The sequence below is a fragment of the Aptenodytes patagonicus genome, chromosome 19 (genome assembly GCF_965638725.1).
Source record: "Aptenodytes patagonicus chromosome 19, bAptPat1.pri.cur, whole genome shotgun sequence".
NCBI lineage: Eukaryota > Metazoa > Chordata > Aves > Sphenisciformes > Spheniscidae > Aptenodytes > Aptenodytes patagonicus.
The window spans coordinates 735,007-754,118 of record NC_134967.1 but is presented as its reverse complement, the minus strand read 5'-3'; the positions used below and the strand labels follow the sequence as shown (position 1 = coordinate 754,118).

The window sequence follows — 19,112 nt, the reverse complement described above, 5'->3', positions numbered from 1 at the left end:
TGGAGGCCAAGGGCTGCCCAAGCCTTTACTGGCCAGCTTCATGCTTCTAAAATGTGTCACTGGTACCACCAGCAAGCTCCTTGGGAGCTCCTGTGAGCCTGACTGTGACAGGTCCTGGTGCACAGGGCATGGCTTTGGGATGGGGACTGGCTTTGCAATGGGGGCTGGCATCGGGACAGGGGCTGCCCTGGCTTCATCTTTCCCTACCGTGGAGTGTATGGCCCAGAGGTTCCAGCCCGGTGCCCCCTGCAGCTCTGCTGGTGCACTCCAGCAAAGCACAACTGGGCCTCTCCAAAATGCCCCACCGCTCGCTTCCCTTTGGCAGGGGGTTTGAAAGCAAGGAATGCAAAAAGAAAAACACTGAGTTTTTGTGAAACAAGGTTATTGCGTCCATCCATCACCTGGGGCTGCCGCAGAGCCCCGCCGTCCAGGGGTGCGGAGAGCCTTCCCGGGAGCCCTCTGTGCCGCTGGGCAGATGTCAAGCTGCCGACTGTACAAACTGCGATAAGGAGGCGGGGTGACCAGCAGCAGCCGTGCACCAAGCACAGGGATGTGTGTGTACAGAGGACGGCGCTCGGGGCTCCCCAGGAGAGCCCTCCGCACAGATTTGTTTGCTCTCGGTTTCTTTATGGGAGGTGTTTAGGGGAGCAGCACAAATAAGAGTGCGGGATTTTTGTTTGAATTTTGTGGAAACGTCAAGTGTACCATTTGTCTCAGGGAGACTTGATGCAAGGTTAGGACGTCTGACGCTGGACTGGAACCGATCCAGGTGCCACTGGGACCTGCGCCGGTGCCGGCAGGTCCCCAGCTACGTAGCGTGGGAAGGACGGGCAGAATAAATGCTTCTATCCAAAACTCCTCTGGCCTGTGACCACTGATTTGAAAGTCGTCCTGGGATAGATCTGATAATTCAGAAAGGGTCATCTTCTCCCATGTTAAAGAGTGGGTGCTAAGTGTGCATGGGGCCAGGCACGTGCTACCATCGGAGGGGGCACTGGCATGGGCTGCCTGGACAGCTGGGTCCCAGCTGCAAGGAGCTGCAAGTTGGAGATTTGGTTCAGAAGGTCCAAACAACCCTTCCCTGTATTCCCCCTCCTGTGGTCCTGTTACAGCAGGCTCTGCCTCAGGAGATCACCACCTCAAAGCCTGGAGGCTGAGGGAAGCCCTGGCATCAGTGTTGTCCTCAGCCTGCCTCATTTTCCTGTGTTTCCTCAGACATGTTTGTCTCTCTCCTGAGAGCAAAGCTGTGGGAGAGCTCCTTCTCTGCCCTCCTGCCCTTTTCTGGTGGGATTGCCCCTACCCATAGGCATGGCACAGGAGGAAGTGTGGTCCAACCTGCCTCCCCAGATGGGGTGGACCCAGGCAGGAGCTGGCCCTTCTGCATGCAGGCGGACTCAGACCCATGCTGCTCAACCAGCAAAGCTCTCTGGTGAAGCTCTCCAGGGCTTGTGGCGTCAGAAACAGGACAGAAATGTCACTGGATTTTCTCTGACCTCAGTGTCGTCTCACCCTCCTGCCTTCCCTGTCCCATTTATCCAGTTCCTAGCACGGGGAGTTTGATAGCCCAGCATCAAGCAAGCAGGGGCAGCACCTCCTTCCTAGCATCTCCTTTGGTGGGTGCGTGTGGAACAGGAGTACCTATATTTACACACGAAAGCAAACAGATGCAAATGTCTGTTCTAAGCTTCTTGTGCTTGACTGGGGCAGAGTTCATTTTTCACGGTGAAAAGTGCCTTTCCAGAATGATTTATAACCCCAGTGGATCTGTTGGAGTTGGAAATTAGCCGTTTTAATTGTCAGGCGGACAAAAGCAGGATTCCAGTGGCTGTCGCCCCAGCAATTTTTCATTCTCCGTCACAGGGATGAGATGATATAAATCACTCCTTGTGGCCCTAATAATCTTTCTATAAATATCAGGGAAATTCATTTTTTGCTTGGGGGGAAAAAATTAGACAGAAGATACTTTGCCTCTATGGCAGTCTTTAAAATGTGATTCCAAATTAATTTCCTTCCGCCTTTCACAGCCGGACGCCTTATTTGTCAAAGCTAAAGATGTTTGAACAGTGGAGGTTTCTCCCCCTCCTCTTTAATGTTCATTTTTCTAAGGACCTGCCAGAGTGATGGAAGACAGCTCAGGAAACCAGATCATGGCCAGAGCTGTTCCCAGCCCTTCAGAGGAGAAGGAAGGCTGTGCCACAGAGCTGGGAAGGACGGGGTGAGGTGGTACGTGGTGGAGGATGTGTAGGAACCTGGGAACTTCTCTGCCTCTCGTCCCCTTTACTGTCAGCCATCACCTTGGGTGCCCCTTTTTTTGGGCAGGAGGGTGGTGGCTGGGATCTCTGACTCCTTGCACTTACCCCGGCGGGATCCACACATTTCATCTTGTTGTGATGTCCTGGTGTTTACCATAAGGATGTGAGGGGCAGTTTCCATGGGATCGGGGAGGCCAGATCTCAGCGCAAGGGGAACTGGGGTCAGGACCACACTAAGGACACCAGCTAGGCTGGCATCAGATGTGTCACAGCCCTGCATTGCACAAGACATTTGTCCCCCATATCTGTGCCTCATGCATCTGCAGATTTATCTTGGGAGGCACAGGACCCCCTTTTCCAGCTGTGGCTGGGCATGGGTGCTGCAGTGCCTTACTGGGCAGAAACCAAGTTTGAGCATGAATTGCCACAGCTGCTGATGGGGTCCTGGGGTCTGCCAGCTCCTAAAATTCCCAGCTTCTAGTCCCACGGCATCTTCTGCCACAGCCACCCCAAGGGTGAAACCCCTCGGGGTCTTTCTCCCAGGGCAGCACAGCCCTGCTGCCCCACTCATTTTTCCCCTCCGTTTTCAAGGCTCTGAAGAACTTTGCTTCCCTCACTCCCGTCATCCACAGCCAGCCTCGGATGTGCTGCTCTTTCCTCCTTGAAATGTACCAGTCCACAGCAAGACATGTTAGTATCTCTTACACGCAGCAAATAGCGACTGCCCTGCCTAAATAGCAGACTAAGCAATAGCATAAGTGAAAAGGATCTGTCCCAGCAATTTATCAAATAAGAAGACAATCAGCATAATTCACCTTATTTATATGCAGCTGCTGTACAGGACAAATAGAGACCCATTTCAATAAGGTCAGTGCAATTAGAGAAATGAGAAAGGGGAGCACTTTAACCTTGGGTCTGCTTCTGTGGGAAGGGAAGAAACCCACAAGCCACCTCCTCAAACAGCCGTGAGGCTGAGATCCAGGACATGCGTACCACGTCCTGTGGATGGATAGAGAGGTGGACAGGGAGGCTCAGGCAGGTGAGGACAGTGGCTCTTCACCCACACCCCTCCTACCAGCCCTGGCCAGCCCCTCTTTGGGGAGGGCTGCTGGGCTCCTGAGCCACCAAGGCTTTGGGGCTGTGGCCCTTGCATCGGGGTCAGCCTTTTGGGGCAGATCTGAATTATTGCTTGGGCTGTGCCTGTCACCAGCTATCAGTGAGCAAAACTGGAAAGTTGGGCTAAAAATCTGTTTAGCTGATCGCGAGTTGTACATGTGCAGAGAGTCGGTTTGGACCATTGGTAGCAGTGCCACGGCTACAGATCATGGCGCTGCTCCCTGGGAGCTGACACAAACCCATCCATCCAGCTGCCAGCCATGGAGACCTCCAGGAGCGCAGAATCTCCCAGGAAGCTTTTTCTTTAACAAACAAATGAAAAAGGGTAAAACGGCCCCCTTCCCTGCTGTCAGAGCGGGTGGATGAGCCTTTGGCAGAAATGCAGTTCCCAAAGAGCATCTTTGCGGTATATTCATGGGGTTCAGGAGTGGGACTCGCTGTTCAGACATTTTTGTCAAAAGTTTGGGACCAGGCATCTTAGCCACCGCGTGTTCTGATTGCTCTGGCTGCTTTCCTCCTGCGGTGCTCAGGGGCTTCAGTTTGGCTGTTGCCTTTAGCTGGAAAACAGTGATGAGGGAGCAACAATTAAGCAATTGCTGCTCCATCAGCCCATTTGCAGATGAGGACGGGTGTTTGTAGCCTGCCAGGGCTGAGCGAGAACAGCTACTGAACAGGGGTCAGTGTGTGGCTGAACGAGGATCTGGCCCTGGGGTAGACTTTATCCAGCTCTGCTTAAGCCGAAAAAATGGCCTGTGTCCTCTGGACAAGGAGAAGAGAGGGAAGCTGTCACTGCTGGGACCCTTTTCCCTCCAGCTCCCAAACTGAAGGAGAGGGGGGAACAGGAGAAGGACTGCTGGCCCCTCATGGACAAACCCCTCTGCTGCTGGGCTCTCTTGTGCCTCCTGTGGCACATGGCTGGTGGAAATGGATCTGGAAAGTCTGGTTAGCAATCTGGAAGCCAGCTAATTTTTTCCAGTTGGTGGGATTCATGCTGATGAACCAATCAGCAAACTTAATGTACCTTAAGCCTTCCTCGTGGGCAACTTTAATCGAGCAATTAAAGCACCACGGCATTGCTAATTAAGAGGAGAAAATACCCAGCTTGGTAATTATGTGCTTGTGAATACAGTTTTGCATCCATGGACCTTTAAGAAGAAAGTCAGTGGAGACTGACTTTCCAGCTGGGGGGAGCAGAGCTATATGGTGTGAGAGGAGGGGAAACCCCATCCAGCTGCACCCCATCACCCATGTACCGTGCTGGTGGGCACAACCCTAGCCACACAGGGTCAGGGTAAGCCCTAGAAATGCCAGGGGACAGAATGACACAGGTGAAGCCATTGGCAGGGGAAGCCAGGTCAGAGACATGGACTCCAGCTGTGCTGGGCTGGGCAATGACCTGCGGCCACAGCAGCACACCTTTGCAGCTGTGTGAACAGATGTGGTCCAGATGCTGATATTGGAAGGGGAGGAAAGGTGGAGGCATGCGACCTGCTCTCCTTGGGCTTGGGCGCGAGGGGACGGACCCCTTTGCCCAGTGCACTGCAGGTGGGGATGCTGCTTGCCCCTGGATACCTACCCAGGGAGACCACAGCCCGTGCTCCCTTCCTTCAGTGCAGAAAGGGTGGAGAAGCATGCGGGGAGGAGGAAAGATATGCTAGTGGGTTAAGGGAGCCCACCAGAGCCTTGCTCCATTCCCTTCTCTCCCCAAACTCCTTGTCCCTAAGTCAGAGATGCTCTGAGAAGCCTCAGGCTTCTCTCCCCTTTTTCTGCTAACAGTGATTTTTTCCCCACCTGTGTAAGAACATCACAGAGCAACCATGAGCTCCTTGTGTTGTGTCTTCACGTGAAACAGCCGATACAGGCTGCTCGGTTGGAAACAGGACACTGGTCTTGTTGGGCTGACTCCAAGCAAAACCCCTCTTTCCTGGCTCTGAGCTACATGGGGCCCCCAAAAATGTGCCTGGGGATCACACGTGCCTCTGCCAATCAGCAAACCTGGGATTTCAGTGCACCCATTACCAGGCTGGGCTCCACCTCCCTTAGGTCCTGCCTGGAAGCACATGTACCATATATCGAGGTGACAGATAAATGTATGTCAAAATACCCTGTCATTGCAACTCCAAACAAACGTGTTGGAATACGTTTTGCATTTCTTCACAAATCGGTGTGGATTTCAAGGAGACTTTCTATGCAAATCCCAGTGCACGCATGCCAGCTCAGAGCCGCAGGCTTGGCGTCCGTGTTGCACCTCAGTGACACCCGCTCAGAGTCTCCCGTGCCTGCTGGCATGGTACCAGGCTGTCGTACCCAGAGCTAGACTGCACCAGTGCCCTGGGTGCCCACCACAGAGGGCTTCTGCCGTGAGTGTACCAAAATAAACCTTTCAAGGGCAGGAGCAGTGATAGTTTCGAAGATGCGCTATGGGAGTTATGCAAATGTCCTTTCAGTGATGCCAGGCAAGAAAATCAAAGAAACTTAGTGACTCACAAGATTTTCATTGTTGGTTTGCAAGCCAGTCAGCCGCTTTGTAAAGACAGTAATACCGTCTGGTAAGATTATATTGCCTTCTGTTTATCCCATGCAAAGCCCCACACCCTAAAAAAAAGAAGACAGTTTGTTTTCCAAACCACATAAAGTAGGACTGTTCAGGATCCAGGCAGCAGACTTCAGATGGGAACAGACTGCAAAGAAGATGTGTCAGAGACACAAATTGCTTGTGAGGTTTGGGCTGGACATTAGGAAAAACTTCTTGCCCGGGAGGATTATCCAGCCCTGGGACGGGTCACTGGGGAGGCGGCAGGATCTCCTTCCTTGGGGATTTCTATGACTAATCTAAACACAGCCATGACCACCATGATGTAGTTTTGGGGATAATCCCAGCAATACCAGGAGACTGATCCAAGCACTAGAGGCATGGGTGCTGCTGGGATCCTTGGATTCACACTTGTCTTCCAGCTTATAGTCCCAGACCTGGCTGCTAATTAGTCTGTTTGGATCCCAGGTCTTCTGGGCTGCGTGTGCATGGATAATTTAGCACAGCGAGCGTGCTGGAGAAGGCAGGGTGCAGGAAGAGGTGATCTCAATATCTCCAGCACCTTCACTCCCTCCTCTAAAACTCAAGCAAGTGGCCAATTGCATTTACTAGGAAAACAAAACAAAGCAGACCCGCCAACATGTAAAACCATTTTTTTTCTCTGGTTAGGGACAAACAAAAAGGACAGAGATGACTGCAGAGCTGCCCTTTCCCCACAAACAGAACATGTTTTTTGTCCCTGGCTGAATATTTTATTGTTTGCCACTTTTCCTCTGAGTTTGCTGTGTTTAGCCACTGACACAGATGAAGGGTGAGAATGATGCTAGGCTGGAGTTCAGGGTATTGATGAGGATGAAACAAATTTCATTTGTGCTTGGTAGGTCTCTGTAGTCCCTATAAGAAGTGCCGAAGAGCAGCTGGACTCTGATGGATGGATCTGGCAGTACTCAAAGACCTTCACCAGTTTTGGAATGTGGTTTTGTGATTTGAACTCTTCTTTTCCACAGAACTTGGCCAGGTTCAGGTCATGAACACAGGTTGTTACTCTGGATTAACAGTGTGCAGGTGCTTGGGAAGCTGTTGTTGGGGAGTTCAGAAAAAGTCTGCAGGAAAGACCTGGCATTTTGCACCGGTACTTACACTGGAGATGGTGCAATGCAATGGGAGGCTGGGGACCTTAAATTCGCTACCAGCACATTCGGAGGCTTGGTGTGATCGCCTTGCATGGGGAAGATGCTCCTCGTTCCCACAGAGCAGTAGGACTGTGCCAAAAATTTGTTCTGTACTTGGCATGAGATCCAGACACCACCCATGTCACTGCTTCTTGTGTGCTGACTTCTTCCCCTTCCTGAAAACAAGATGCTGCTGCTGACACTTCCCTGTGAAGGAGAAAGGGATCCAAAAGCTGGTGGTGCTCAGCTGTGCGGGGGCGAGAGCTGTGCTGGCCCCTGCAATGCTCTTCACTTGCTTCTGCTGGAGTGCTGGGCACCCTTATTTTAAAGCTCAGCCCCTATATATATCCATAGCTATATGCATGTGGTGAGAGGGCTCACAAACCCTCCAAAGCTGCGTACCGGTTCCTGCAGGGACTGGGATCAAGTTCTTGGTGTTTTGTATGTCCTTTCTTCATTTATGCATCTTTGGTCCCTGAAGCCTTGCAGCAGGGATGCAGGGTTACCTCCAACACTGTCATCTGCAGGGGTGGCTCCCATTCTGCCCTGCTCCTTCCTGAACACAGCGTTTTCTGGGTTTGTCTTTGGTCTGGTGAAAAGTGTGGTTTTTTCAGAAGCCTTGGATAGTTCTGTGTAAAACCCTCCAACAAGACTGAGTTTTGAAAACAGCTTTTTTCTAATTCTAGCATTAGGCCGCCTGTTTCCATCCAACTCCTACAAGCTGTAGCATTTCCCCAGATAAGCTTTATAAAAAAGCCTTTGCTCTGAGAGCGTGCCAGGCTGTCTCACCTACATAAGTCTGCACAGTGTCACCTCGACTTCGCTCCCGCAGAAGGACGTCTGCACCAGGCAGCAGAGCAGCACTCACAGCAAACTGGGATTTGGATGTTTCCTACTTTTTTTTCTTTTTTTTTTCTTTTTTTTTTTAAGATATAGGGAATAAGAGCAGGGCAGAGGCAGGGGTGCTTTGAACAGTCCTGATTTCAAGGCAAGAAGTGAGACCTGCTGATTTTTCTATGGTAGCGCCATGCAGAAGTCCAGTTTGGGATGCAGCCAGTCTGGACCACCATGGTTCCAGTTTGCCCATCACTACAAGTGGAATTACTCCACCCTGAAGAGTAGGGCCCTCCTTATAAAACTTGTCCTGGCAGCTGTGAAATCTGGGTGTTGAGCAAGAAGCTGTGCAGGGTGCCCTTTGCTGCACGTGCCATTTGCTCACAGCCTGATGCGTAGGATTTTGCTAGCTTTGCAAAATCTTCATGGGTGAAAATTCCCCCTGTTTCCCACTCTGCAACATTTGGGGGTGCGAAGGAATGTGAGATGGGTTGAATTGTGGGAAGAAGGGCCAAGCAGCGGGGAGATGACGTGAGGTGGAGTCTGGGGTGACATGAAACAACTTCAGTTGTGTGGAGCGCTGTGACGGGTTGTAAGGCAGTATTGGGGGTGGGAAGGGTTGTGAGCTGTGCAAAGGGGGTGCAAGGTGGGAACTGGGCTGTGTGAAGGGATGTAAGGTGGTGCTCAGGTGCGGGAGGTAAGGCAGTGATCAGGGGTGTGAGACAGTGCAGGGGCAAGCAGCATGCAAAGGATGTACAGAGCATCAGCCGTGGGGCGGTGCATGATCTGGGGACCAAGAGTTTGCCCGAGAAAGCCAGCCCAGCCAGCCCCCAAAACCCCCTCCAGACCACCGACCAACTTGGAGACAGAGCCTGGGCTGACCTGGGATTGCAGGAAAAGGGGAGCACAGCCTTGCAAAAACACAAGGTTTGGGGCAATGAGGCAGATGCCTCTTTTTAAGACATGACTGTGAATAACGTGCTTCTGTTTCAGTGTCTGTGTCATGTGGGAGCTGAGATTGGAGGCATCAGGCTGAAACTGGATTGAAAGGGGCTGGGATTTTGTGTGTTAGCTTCTCCTGCAGCCTGGAGGGCTCTGGGACTGGTGCCTGTCTGGCTGTCACAGTGGCTATGACACCCTTATTTCCATCTCTGTCTCTTCCCAGCACCACCACAGGGAGGTACATGGCTGCTCTTCTGGTTCTTGCTGATGCCCAGCTTTGTTGCAGGGTCAGGGAAAGGGGCAATTGGTGGCACCAGTGCCACAGAGCTGCCCCATGGCACCCTCCCAGCTGTGCCGTCGCCCTACCCAAATCTCCTGGGCTGAGGAGGGATCTGAGAGGGAGCGACATGAGGTTGATGCTTGCATTTGTAGCCCCACCGAAGTAGCCCTTGGTGGTCCCACCAGGGCCACCTGCAGAGCACTAGTCCCAGAGGGCAACTCGGACTGAGAAAAGCGGCTCGTTCCCGGCTAGCGTATCCTCGACAGGTTCATCTATCATCTCCCGAGCTCTGCCAGCTTATTAGCAGATGTTGTCCTGTCCCCAGAGGATGGAGAGGGAGGGAAACAAATGGACCGAACTACAGATGGCTGGCAGAGCCCTCCCCACGCTCACTGTTTCTGAGACAAGCCTGCTGCTCTGGGGCCCCTTGGGCAGGCGATGCGTGCAAGAGTGGGGCTGGTGGGCTGGGAAAAAAAGGCAAGATGTGCTGTGCGGGGGTGGGGAGGGGATCACTGGAAGACCCGTGGTATTGACCCCAAGAGGCTGGGATGATAATTGGGGACCCACCTATGTGACAGAGGGCTGGAGATGTGCTCTGCCAAGCATGGGTTTAGTGTTGGTTCTTGTAGGCTCTGCTTGTGACACTGGGACCAGCCAGGTGTCTGGGCTGCAAGCCCAGCGTAGATGTGCAAGTCTTGAGCTGGGCTGAAGGTGAAGGTCTGCTGCTGTCCCATGTGCACTGTAAAACCACACCGTGAGATGAAACTGCAAGGACAGGCAGCCTTGTCTGGGTTTTACAGGTGGAATGGCACTGGGGACAGAAGGAGGACACCAGTAGCAGGACTTCTGGTGGTCCGCAAAGAGGCAGGACCCGAGATCCTCAGACACAGAGCAAGGGTATCAATTGCATAAAATAATTAAAAAAAAGAAATCCCCACCTTCTGCAGGGCTCCTGGGAGGGCACTTCTGGCAGGTGGCAGTAGCTGGTTGCAGTGAAGACAGCAGGACAACCGTTTTGCACCTCCCTGGTGGGTGGCTTCAGATTTTGGTGGCTTCAGTGTGTGCTACAAGCATGGCTGTGGAGCCCTGTGGATTTTAGATCTGGTGCATTCAACTGAATTTTTCTCGCTGGCCACTTCTCTGCTGCTTTGCTCTTATCAGAACTAACCCCGGAGGTCCTGGTCTTCCACGTGTCACTGGCCTGGCATGAAAGAGCTCAATCCAGAGCAGGACATGCCTGTCATCCCATACTGTAGGGATTTCATATCTTGTGCAGGTTCCAAGCTGGTGCTCTCTCCCGTGCCTGCGAAAGGCTTTGCACGTGTCCTGCTTCCATCTAAAGCAAGCACTGAGATGCACAGAGGTGCATGACCCCGTCCAGAGCAGTGCCTGCCCCAGCCCCAGTTGCTCTCCAAGCCTCCTTGTGTGCTCGTGCTGTCCAGGTGCTGGGAGGTGGCTCCCAACGGCTCTGCCCTGGTGCACAAATTCACCTGTAATTTGTCACTTAGGATAATTTTCCCCCTGAGTGCATCTAAAATAATTGTGAATCATTGCTACAGGTAATTAATGGGTTTTTTTTACAGCATTGAATGCTAAGTGATCACAATTGCTTGGTGCAAATCTGCTGCGCTTCGTGTTCCCATCCTTCCTGCTAGCCTGTCTCTCCATACCTGATGTAGCACTGATTTCTCTGCCTTTAATTAAATATTGGTGGGGGGAACCACTCCAGTGCCTTTTGAATTCAAGAGTCCCTGGTTGCTGGATGCTGCATGGGTAGAGATGACGGTGGTTTGTAGGTCCAAGGGGGATTCAGACAAGTTGAAGGCAGCAAATGCTGATATGCATGCTGCCCAGCACGGACTGTGGGGCTGTCTCATTGCTCGGTTCCCATCTGGTAGTCTGTGCTCATGCCGTGTCTTCATCCTTTCCCACACGGAAAAACTGGGAACTTTTCTTTCTTAGAGATTTGGGTGGGTTTTTTTTCCCAGCTGGCTACCTCCCAAATTTGTCCCTACCTGAGAACAGGGTGTAACAGCACTCGTCTCAAGTCTTACACCCAAAAACAAAGGGTTGCAGACCAGAGGGTGTTGCAGCTTCAGGCAGAGGACATTTGGTAAAGGCAGAGTGTCCCTGGCTCTCTTAGTGTGTGGCATCACAAGGACCAGTCAGCACCAGAGCTTGGCAAATGTCCTGGGCTGTCCTTGGTGTGGCTGGCTGGGGACAGCAAACCTCCTCTCCCAACTCTGCCTCCTTGTTTTCTCTCCTCTTCTGATGCCCTTGAGGAGGTGAAAGGCATCAAGAGAGCTGGGGAGCAAAGCCAGCCCCGAGCTGCTGCAATTTCCTTGTGAGTTACATCTGCCTTCCCTTGCACCCAGTTTGGGCATTTCTGCTGCTTGCTTTGATGCCCTTTGGGGAGTGGAGGAGCATGAATTTAGGAACAAACTCTGGAACTGCTGGCCTTTGCTTTTTCCAGCCTGCTGTACCAAGATGTGATACCAACCCGCGATACCAACATCTCTGGCACGTGCAGCACGTGTACATCCTGCTGGTGGTATTGGCCCCCTGTCTTTCAAGTAGCATTCGGTGAAAAAGTGCCACAGAAGCTGGTGATAGAGTCTGAAGAGGGACCAGCAAGCCACCAGGGATGTGTGTGGCTGGAGCACTGCCTTCAGCTGCCATTGCTGGAAGTAGCTCAGTTATAAAGAGGGCGTTGTATTATTGTGCAGCATGTGATACGTGAAATATGTTGGTAGCAGTCAGTCCAGGGAGATCTGTGGCAAGGAAAGGAGTGTTATTAATAAGAAAACAAATCAGCACCTAGAAGCAGAACAAACAGACAGCACAGAGGGACCCAGACCACCAGGGATGCTGGATTGCAAACAAAACCCTTCTACATGCTTGGAAGCAAAAATTGAGGCTGTATGCAGAGCTGGCCACTGGGGGTAAAGACGAGAAAATGAAGGTATTACTACCTCAGTAGGGAAAACCAGAAATGAGTCAGAGCCAGGAACAATGCTTGAATCACTGGAACTGGTCCTAGAAGTACTTGATGAATACGGGGACCCAGACAGAAGCTGTTTTTCCTTACTTGGAATCGAAATCTGTGAGAGAGGACAGATCCTTCCACCCCCAGACAGATAGCTAACATGCCACATGTCACTCTTGAGCTAATCGATTTTCCTAACGAGAGACGAGTTGTTTGTTTGTGTGACAAATGATTCACCTGAGGGGCTGCTGGGAAAGGTGGGGGTAGGACGGAGCAGACCGATGCCAGCCCCAGCGTGGGATGAGCGTGTGCTCCTGCTGCACAGCCCACAGCACCAGGAAGAGGCAGAGCAACTGAAGGCAGGTTGAGTTGTCAAAAAAACCTCAGGCTGGCTTATCTGGCCTTGCTGTCCCTCCACAGAGAGCAGGCAGCATGCATGCACTGCCGGTTTGCTGCAACGTGAAACGAGGGAGGGTGTTTTCCCTTGTTTTGTGCAAGGAAATTTGTCGCTTCGTATAGCAGCACACCAGGGGCTTGCAGAGGGACGTGCACCATGTCCCAGGTGCGGAGCTTTTAATTCTTGAAACCGCCCACATGGATGCTTTTGGGCACCTGGGCACACCCACCATGAGTGGTGTGGCAACCACCGTGAAGTGAGGAATGTGCCGTAAAGTGCTCCCTGGTTTGATCTTCGCAGCGCTCCCTGCCCCGTGGCCAGGCAGTGGCCCAGAGGGGTGGCTGCAGTGGGGAGAGATCTGGGCAGCAGGCATGGGTGCAAGGAGAGCACCTTGAGCTTTGCAGGCAGCTCACGAAAAGCAGAGGCACCCAAGTCTGCTTATGAAACAGTGGGGAACAGGTACCAGGATGGCAGCAAGTACAGCCTGGGGGGAGAGACAATAGCAGTTTTCACAGAGCCTGATTTCCAGCTGCACAGCTGAGGGGGGACTCACCCAGACGTTGGGGAGAAGGGCTGGTTTCCCATGCACTGGGATGGGGTTAAGAGTGGGGTCCAGATTTGCGCTGGTGGGATTCGCCAAGCCGTGGGGTGCACCTCATCCAGGCGCATCCCTCTGACCTCTGTTCCCTCCTCTGCAGCCTGCCAGCTGGGATTTTATAAGTCGGCCCCCGGGGACCAGCTGTGTGCAAAGTGCCCCTTGCACAGCCATTCGGAGAGCCGGGCGGCCCGCGTGTGCCGCTGCGACAGCAGCTTCTACAGGGCGGTGCAGGACCCCCCCTCGGCCGCCTGCACGCGTGAGTACCCCGGCTGCCCAGGCATCCGTCTGCGCTGCAGTGGGGCAGGTGTCACGTCCTCAGACACGGCAGATATTCCCGGGCTGAGCCCATCATGCACCCTTGCCTCTTGCATGCTGCCCAAGGCGCTGTAGCAGCCTTTCTCTCAGCACACGAGCTGAGACCCCCCCTTAGCTGCCTGCCCTCTGTCTCATCCTCATCCTGCTGCTCTCCAAACATCCCTGGCCAGAGTCTGCTCCCCTCCCAGGGCTCTATCCTGCAACAGATTGGGGCGAGACCATGGCTCTGCCAGCAAGCTCACCTGCTCACACACCAGCCAGCGTGTCAGCCACTTGCTGGCTGCTTTCCTTTGCAGAAATGCCCAGGGTGGTCAGACCCTTGGGAGGCCATGGGCCAGCGCAAGTGCCACTGCACTCTCCCTCGCTGTGGGTGGACGGTGGCACCAGGCTTGTTATATAGTTTCCACTCAGCTCTCTGCAATAGGCTGCTTTGAGGGGCCCCGGTGCTATTAAAAGGGGACAAGAGCGTCCCAAGAGGAGTCCTCCTCTCTGCAGTTGGTCCAGGAGGGCAGAAAGGCTGCTAGCTGAAGCTAGGGTGAAAGACAGGTCAGCAACATCTGACTTGTGTTTCCCTAGGACTTATCCACCCAAGATTGTTAATCTCCCCAGGAAATGTGAGTTTACCCTTCCCTTTACATGAGCAGGTCCTGCTCTCCACCCTCCAGCCTATTGAAACCTTGGCTCTTCCCCCAAAATCTTCCCACATCCCCATTGCTTCCTGCTTCCCCCAGAACAAACATCAGCTCTTCCCTGCCCAGTACTTGGCATCCTGATCCAGAAGACCTTACCTCCACGGCATTTCAGCTCAAGACCTGTCCGTGTCTTTGCTGTCTTCTGTTTGGAGCATTTCCCCCTCTGGGCAGCTCTGTCTTCCCTGTAGCATTGTTTGTAAGCGCAGGTGCATGCTGCCCAAGGTGCACCTCCCCGTTGGTCCCATGCTCTGCCAGTCCCAACGTGCTTCAGCAGCCCCAGCTCTGCCTGAACCTCTGCTTCTTTTCCAGGGCCCCCCTCTGCTCCTGTGAACCTGATCTCCAGTGTAAATGGCACTTCGGTGACACTGGAGTGGGGCCCGCCCCTGGACAAGGGGGGACGTGCTGACATCGTGTACAACGTGGTCTGCAGGCGCTGCGCGGGGGACGCTGGCCAGTGCGAGGCGTGTGGCAGTGGGATCCGCTTCGTGCCCCAGCAGATGAGCCTGGTGCAAGGAGCGCTGACGGTGACCAACCTCCTGGCCCACACCAACTACTCCTTTTGGGTGGAGGCTGTCAACGGTGTGTCCGACCTCAGCCTGGAGTCCAGGAGAGCTGCAGTTGCCAACATCACGACAAACCAGGCAGGTAGGAGGAGCAGACACCCCCCTCCAGGCTTTGCCTGTATGGGTGATGCTGATGTTGCTCCGACGTTGCTCCAGCCAGTATCTGCAGGAGCCAGAACCTGCCCTAGCAGCCACGGGCTGGTTTGGTGATGGGCATGGGACCCCCGGGAGATATGACCCCTATCTGCTGGAGGTAGGTTCAGGGAGCTGGGGCGGGCTGGAGACAAGCTGCTGCCCAAGGCAACTCTTACCCTTCTCTGGTTCATGGTATCCTTTTTCATCCTCCTTTCCCTCCACTTCAGCCTGCAGCTACTGGTGGAGGCTCCTTTTCTGCAGGAGACAGGGGGCATGGAGAACATTTGTTTATTGACAGGAACACTAAGTGGAGCATGAATCTTTCAGGCTGTTCCTCCAGCCTTCTGTCCCTTCCCAAAGGGCCAAGCAGCAGTTCATGCTCTGCTCTTAACTCACACCAATGCCAGGCCCTGGCAGGTGACAGCAACGTTTGCTGGGAAACGTCTCTCTCATGCATGTCTCATCTTTGCAAATCCCTTGGTGTGAAATGCTCTTTCCCCAGGAAATAGTTCTGAGCAATGCTCTAGCCCAGGTGGGCCAGGACCTTGCTCCAGGGTCACGTGGGCATCTCCCCAGAGCAGAGCCCCGCTAAGCCCCTTTCCATGGAGCACGCTGCGGGCAGAGGGGACAGGGCAGGGAGTGACCCTTCTTGTTAATCCTTCCAGTTGGAAACGAGCCCACGGGAACTTCCCGTGATGCTGAGCCCCTTCTGCTCTCATGGTGGTGGTGCCAGAAGGAGAAACCCGGGGAGCCTCGCTGGGTTAGCTCATGGCTGGCATGAGAACAAGGCCCTTTTGTTACTAATGCCTGCCCGTAGCACTTCTTCAGCCCTCCACCAAGCCCACGTGGAAACAGCTCAGTCCTGCCGGCTCACTCCTGCATGATCCCTCCAAGTGCTGACGAGCAGCATCAGCCTAATGCCTTGGAGGGGGATGCTCTCCCTCCCTCTCAGCTCTCCAAGTGCTGAATATTCCCATTTCAATCTCTCTGCTAGAAAGCGGATGCTGAGCAGGTGCTGCGAAACCAGCGGGGTTGGGAATTTGGTAGTGATTGAAGTTTAGCTGCCGTGCCAGCATGGTGCTCCAGCTGCTGCACACCACAGAGCATCCCTGCCCACCAGGAGGGGCTGAGGGACCCCTGCTGCACTGCACAGGGTGGTTTGCCCATGCTGGGTGCTGGTCACTCTTGTCCCCCCAGCCCAGGGCAGCTGAGCAGGGCAGGAGCGGGTGCAGCAGAGATGCCTTGGGGCTGTTAGGAGAGATGGCGTTGCACGTGCCCGTGGGGTTTAGCTGATTCCCACCATCCCACCCTGTCCCAGCTCCCCAGGGTCCTGTGTCCCAACAGTGATTTCTGCTTTTCAGAGGAGCCAGCTCGAAGATGAACTGAGCTATAACTGCTGCCTTTCTGTCCCCTGGTGCCCCACTGCTGCTGCAGCCCCTGCAGCCTCTTTTGGTCTCTGCTGCTCCAGCGACACCCCTGCGCTGCAGCCATGGCAGACAGCAGCTCCATCTTCCCCAGAGCCACCACATCCCATTTTTCATTCGGCAGTTAAGGTCATAAGGGGTGCCTGACCCCTTCCCATGAGTCGGACCCAATGGCTGCGCCTGGCCATCGCAGCACCCCACCACACTCTCTGGGGTCCTTCCAGGGTGGATTTTCCCAGAGGGAAAAGAGGCTGGTGAGTTGGCTCCTGCAGCTGTGGCAGCTCCAATTTGGACACAGCAGGTACAAGGACCGATTCACAGGCTCCCAACCCAGACCCAGGCAGATGACAATTATCTCAGGGCAGGAGAAGCACCCCCAGGGCACCTTTAGACTCATGCTCAGTCCCTGATCACCCCTCTGGGCATTTAGCATCTCCCCTTTCCCTCTTCCCCTGCCCCTCTCCCCCTTCCCTAGGTGGGGCAGGAGGGGTCAGGGTCCTGCTAGGGATCTCCACGACCTCCAGCACCACGGCCCCTTCTCCTTTCTGGCTCCAGATCACAGCGAAGCACCAGTGTCCCCTCCTGCCTGTGCTGGGACACTGCCCTCCTCTTTCATCTCCTCGGAGCCTGCTCACTCCATGGGAAAGAGATTGAGGCAACTGACGTGAACAAAAAGCCCATTCATAGCACTCATCTCCACATGGCTTTAATTAAAACAGAAACATGGTTTAAACCAGGGGTCCTGCATGGGCCTCCACTTCCACCCTTCTCTGCTGCTGTGTCCTGCTGCCCTCACCCATGCAGGACCCCCACCAGCAGGCACCTAACACCCTGCCGTCTGCATCCCCAGCCCCATCCCAGGTGGTGGTGGTCCGCCAGGAGAGCACAGGCCAGAACAGCGTGACTTTGCTGTGGCAAGAGCCAGACCAGCCCAACGGCATCATCCTGGAGTACGAGATCAAGTACTACGAGAAGGTAATGCTGAGCTTGCTGCCGCAAACCAGTCCCAGCGTGGTGGATTTAGACAGGGGCATGGCTTGGTTTAAATCCTGCTGGTGCAATTGCTGCTATCAGCCAGCCTTGCACAAAGGACTATTTTGGAAGACTTTGTGGCTGCTGTGCTGATGCAGCAAGGTTTTTGATGTTGCTTTTCCCCAGGACAAGGAAATGCAGAGCTATTCGACTCTGAAATCCAAGGGCACCACTGCCACCATCTCTGGGCTTAAGCCTGCAACCCGCTACATTTTCCAGGTTCGGGCTCGCACCTCTGCTGGCTGTGGGAGGTTCAGTCAGACCGTGGAGGTGGAAACAGGGAAGCCAGGTGAGCGTGTGCAGTTGTGGGATGTGGGAAGTGTGGGACTGGGAGCATGGGGGATGGCGATACCCTTGTCCATGACGATAATGCCTCTGCCACGCAGGGAGAGAGGCTGGAGGCACATCTCCTGGGGTTTCAGCCTGCAGGGCTTGCTTGAGGTTGCCCTCCTGAGATGTGTTTATGCATTAGAAAGAAGAGGGAGGAAGGACGTAATGGTTCCTGTACACTGGGAGAGCCCCAAAGATGGGGCTGGATGGGGAATGGTGCTTTATAGAATCATAGAATCATTAAGGTTGGAAAAGACTTCTAAGATCATCGAGTCCAACCATCAACCCAACACCACCATGCCCACTATCTTTGAAGAACATGACCCACTGGGGTAGATGAGTTTCTGAAGCAGAGCAGAGTGCTTCTCACTCCAGCTCACCTCCTTCCTATCCTGCTTCTTCCAGTCTCTCTCCGATACGACACGATGACGATTGTCTGGATCTGCCTGACACTCATCACTGGCCTCGTCGCATTGCTGGTGGTCCTAATCTGCAAGAAGAGGTAAGTGTTTTCTGGAGGTCAGTGCAGCTTGTCACCAAGTGGGGCAGGAGGGATGGGAGAACTTGGGTGCAACTGTTTTCCTCTCAGTTTGCCCAGAGCATCCATAGGCCAGGGGTTAATAAGCAACCAAGAGACTTCGTCTAGGGGACACCCTGCCTCCACTTTTCCTGAGGCAGAGCCAGTCTCCAGACCTTCCCCTCATGCCAGCGGGCTGAATAACAGTAGCAGTAGCAATAGCAATAGCAGCAGCAATAGCGATAGCAATAGCCACAGCCATAGCAATACCAGTACCCGTACCACTACCAGTACGAGGGCTGACTGAATGGGCTGGGGGGTAGGTCAGGAGTGGAGAGAGCTCTTCTCCATCAGAGAGGTCCAAGGTGGACTGTGTCTGCTACATCTCAGCATGGCTGAGCCAGGCATGTGGAGCACATATGCTGCTGCCCAGAGGATACAAAAGGGCTGCAGCTTTTAGCACTGCCAAGCCTTGGAGAGCACCTGGAAAGTACCTCGCTCCAGGCCAAAGTGTCAGCCCAGCAAGATGCAGGGATGCAGCTGGTGAAGGGCCAAGTGTTATCTCCACCTCCTCCTGGGCTGCCTACAGCCCTGGCACGCACTGCCTTCCACCCTGCCTTTGGGCTGCTTGTGGGAACGAGGGACAGGAGCACCTCTTCTGACCCTTGTGTCCTCGCGGCAGGCACTGTGGGTACAGCAAGGCTTTCCAGGACTCCGACGAGGAGAAGATGCATTATCAGAATGGGCAAGGTAGGACCCTCCCTGCTGCTGCCCCTGGGGTGTGAAGGACCTCAGCCCTGTGGATGGGCAGGGACCTGGACCATTACCCGCTGGCACTGCTGTGGTTTCCAGGGAGAAGGGTTTTGACCACTGCCTGCTTCTGGGGATGTGTCTAGGAGAGCTGAGCGGGGGCTCTGATCCCAGGGGCATCCTGGTAACAGGGTTGAAGGGTTGCACAGCGTGAGATGGGACTGCGGCAGGTTCATCCGAGACA

General features: G+C 54.0%; 1 protein-coding gene across 1 annotated transcript in view; it reads left to right on the top strand.

Moving 5' to 3' along the window:
* The window catches only part of EPHA8 (EPH receptor A8), a 52,239-nt gene that overhangs the window by 23,159 nt on the left and 9,968 nt on the right, over positions 1-19,112 (top strand). Inside the window, exons 4-9 of the mRNA XM_076356005.1 lie at positions 13,211-13,366; positions 14,427-14,762; positions 17,090-17,214; positions 17,398-17,560; positions 18,007-18,103; positions 18,801-18,868. Coding sequence (XP_076212120.1) covers positions 13,211-13,366; positions 14,427-14,762; positions 17,090-17,214; positions 17,398-17,560; positions 18,007-18,103; positions 18,801-18,868 — 945 coding nt within the window. The remainder of the gene's footprint in view (positions 1-13,210; positions 13,367-14,426; positions 14,763-17,089; positions 17,215-17,397; positions 17,561-18,006; positions 18,104-18,800; positions 18,869-19,112) is intronic.